This window comes from Ostrinia furnacalis, unplaced genomic scaffold (genome assembly GCF_004193835.3).
Source record: "Ostrinia furnacalis isolate ACB-3 unplaced genomic scaffold, ASM419383v2 OfSCF2047, whole genome shotgun sequence".
Taxonomy (NCBI): Eukaryota; Metazoa; Arthropoda; class Insecta; order Lepidoptera; family Crambidae; genus Ostrinia; species Ostrinia furnacalis.
Genome location: NW_021132286.1, coordinates 326,267 through 329,806, shown reverse-complemented (window position 1 = coordinate 329,806; position 3,540 = coordinate 326,267). Strand labels below are relative to the sequence as shown.

The 3,540-nt window shown below is 35.4% G+C and overlaps 1 protein-coding gene across 1 annotated transcript; it reads right to left on the bottom strand.

Annotated features, from left to right (window-relative positions):
- Positions 1–484: 484 nt before the first annotated feature.
- Positions 485–2,522, bottom strand: LOC114354387 (connectin). The gene is made up of 2 exons (XM_028306751.1): positions 1,493–2,522; positions 485–997 (listed from the first exon to the last, which is right to left on the bottom strand). Exons 1-2 carry the CDS (start codon positions 2,520–2,522, stop codon positions 504–506), a joined length of 1,524 nt encoding a protein of 507 aa, XP_028162552.1. The 3' UTR covers positions 485–503.
- Between the last annotated feature and the right edge of the window lie 1,018 nt (positions 2,523–3,540).

Here is a 3,540-nt window from a genome sequence, read left to right as displayed (position 1 = left end):
TGCCAAATGCTCCCATTAAAATTAGTTTACCCACATATTAAAGGACCCAGACTTCGTTATACGAAACAAACTTCAGGCAAATAAACACATAGACCATACAAAATTTAAGATAGATTCTTATTCACACAATAGTCATTTAGTAGTTTTAATATTTACAAGATAATTTTAATACTTTCCATATTTATCTCTTACTATTTACATATTTTTTTACGAATAGAAACAAGAAATAAGAATTAGTTTTGCATACTTTGTTAAAATGTGTGAATTTACTTTGACAAAATTACATTAAAGTCCTGTTTTGATTCCTTAGTTTTACGCTTATTTTACAATTTATCTTATATTTATATCACATTTTTTACATACCTATAGTTATATGTACAGTTTCATAAGTATTTCTAAATTTAATTTCGTCTTTACAAGTTTCTACGCGAAAACAGGGGCGTTTGTTTCTGTCAACACAAAAGTCGTAAATATTAATCTTCATTTTTATATTGAGTGGCCCATTAATATCTTAGGAGAAACGAAATGGTAAACAGGAAAACAGAAAGGCTAATATCGTTTGCGGCTGACGTCGACGATTGGATGAGATTTCTGTAATCCTTTGCTTCGTTTTGAGAAGGATAAGTGTAGGTTCTATCTGTAACAGTTTTGACGTCTTGAGGACACGGCAGCAACTCAACGGGGATTTGAAGGAGAGTTTTCTCGTTTTCCTTCCTTGCCAATTTCGGTTCGTCTGCGTAAGCATCATCTATTTCGTCATGAAATATATCGTCAGAATTATCCGAGTAATCTTTTGTTTGACTCTTGTCGTCAGTTTCGTACAAATTGTTTGAGTTTATCACGCTACGTTCATAGTAGCTGAAGTGTGAATTCAGCACTGGATCGATGGTGAATTTGCAGACGAAATTTTCGAGAGACGTCCGTACTTTGACGCTCTTAGCTTCGTGCCGAAGCTTATGCATCCACGCCAGGTGACAGTCGCAGGTGAATTCATTCCCTGTAACAATCCAAGACTTAATTAAACATCTTAATTGGAGTAATGATGACTTTTGAATCCGATTCGCTGGGACTAATTGATTTTTATTCGTTAATTGAATTCGCTTCTATCTTTCGAGCCAATTATAAAATTAGGCAGATATTAATTTACTCGAGTCTTCACTTCAATCCACTTTTTGAATTATAAAGCTGATTGCGTTAATGAAGTACTTAACTATTGCCTTTTGTTAGTATAAAGTTTATTTAAATTAATATTACCTATTCCTTCAAAGTGCTTTATATTTTTCAAGAACATTTGGATGACAGACAGCAGCTAATCACTTAGAGCAAGGTGACTCATCTATTTATGTAATAAGATCTACTTTTAATAGACTTGAATTGTATAATGAGACTTAGATTTTGATTTATTACAAAGTAAAGATTTATCAAAAAGTACTTAATCTGGTAAATGGCGAATAAATTATTACAAAGTAATCCACATAGCGAATAAACTTACCATCTAAATAGATGTAGCTATTTTGGTTCTTGAGATTATCGTAGACGGGTCGAATGTTGTCGTAAGTGAATCTTCTTAGTTTATTATGCCTAAGATCTAAGGCGGCTAGACCCCTCACCCCTTCGAATAGCCCACCGGTCAAAGTTACCAGCTTGTTGTGACTTAGACTCAACTTTCTCAGTTGCGACAATCCGTCGAACGTCCTTTGCGCCAACATATTAATTTCATTGTAGTCCAGCAACAAAGAATGCAGGTTCCAAAGCTCGATGAACGTGAAGGAATTCAATGTTGCAATTTTATTCCTCCTCAAATCTAACCGTTTGAGATTGGCGAGTCCATCGAAACATTCTTTCCTTAGCTCGCTTATATTATTCCTATCCAACTCTAGCTCTAGCAAGTTCACAAGACTCCTGAATGCTCCGTCTTGTATTACAGTTATATTATTACTAGTAAGGTACAGTTTCTGTAAAGCTGGAAGATCTAAAAATGTCTCTGTCACTAGTTCTTTTATTCTATTCTCGTCTAAGGTGAGAACTGTTAGATTAGGTAGGTTATAAAACGAGTGTTTACTTAAATATATTATTTGATTCTTTGTTAGCGTCATTTCTTGTATTGCTGTTAGATTCGCAAACGTGTAACTGTCTATTTTTGGTATAGAGCTGAATTTTATGCTAAAGTTTTTCAGCTTTCTTGTGTATCTGAATACTTTTGAGGGGACGAAATCTAGTCCGCCGTCTGCTCTTACATTGAAAGCTAATGTTTCTATGTTGGACTGAGAGGTGAAGCTTGTCCATAAAGGGTCAGTTTTTTCAATGCCTCCGTTGAAGACCCAGCATTCAGTTTTGACTGCTTCGTTGATTTCTTGACTGAGCTCGCAGTAGCAGTGTACTTTGGAGTCTCGGTCGTTTATGTCACATATGTTGATGATGGTTGGCATGATCTTCTCTTTTTGTTTTCTTCTGTTGGCGTCAAGGGCTTCTATTGCAAAGAGCAACAGCAGCAGAGTAGCTGGCACCTTCTGGGTCCTCATCACTTCTGCCTGAAACAAAAAGAAAGAACCTTTAGTGTTTAATGAAAATAATAAAATAATTCCTAGTTATTATTTTTGTGAGAAAATCACTTTTTCAATTGTTTTATAGATTGAATAGTCTTGATAGAAGGTAAGAATCAGGTTGATACATAAAAGTAAAGAATCTAGGTATCTTCGTACCGAACAGAATACCAAGAAAAATGATATTTCACAAATTGTTTCTGTTGATGAGCACCTTCATGCTGTATAACGTAGAGCTGGCTAGCTGGAACCGCTATGATAGAACTGTCATTTATATTCAAATGTGATGTTGTCTTTAGCTGTGTAATGGCTATGACGAACTCTCTATTGTAAATATTCTACGTGTGCTTTGATACCTTTGATACCAATATATTTATTATGTTACTACCAACCACTGTGTTTATTGCTCTGTAGCGGACTTAATATATCCCTAACAGGNCATGAAAAGACGTGTAAATTAAATTATTTAGTGCGATGGCCTAGTCAATAATTTATGTAAAACGTTAAAGATTTCCTGGCCTGGACTTGGTATTACATGGATCTCACAACTTTTTACCGTAGAACAACTGAGTTGCGAGACTTGGTTTTTTTGACAAGTATTGTTTTTGATGGGATTTGACTTTACTTGTTAGTAAATCTTGCAACTGAATTTAAGACCAGTTTTCCTCAACCAATTGAGCTGAAATTTGGTATACTAATGTAAGTACGATGACAATGTAATATTATGGTAGGTACCATTGAGCTGGTCTGATGATGGAGTCAGGAGGTGGCCATAGGAACTCCTAAACGGAACGTTGGAAACTCATAGAGTTTGGGTTTGTTGGATTTGTCTTTTTAAGCACATTACTTAGTGATAGTGCTAGATGATGTCCAGATTCCTGATGATGGAGTCAGGAGGTGGCCATAGGAACTCTTAAACGAAACGGCGAAAACTTATCGAGCTTGGGTTTGTTGGATTTGTCTTTTTGAGCACTTTAGTGCTAGATGATGTCCAGAT

Excerpts from the sequence above, each read along its gene's own strand:
- LOC114354387 (XM_028306751.1), bottom strand. The coding sequence starts at position 2,522 with ATGAGGACCCAGAAGGTGCCAGCTACTCTGCTGCTGTTGCTCTTTGCA. Across the intron at positions 998-1,492 it reads TAGCTACATCTATTTAGATG|GGAATGAATTCACCTGCGAC; the intron begins GTAAGTTTATTC and ends GGATTGTTACAG.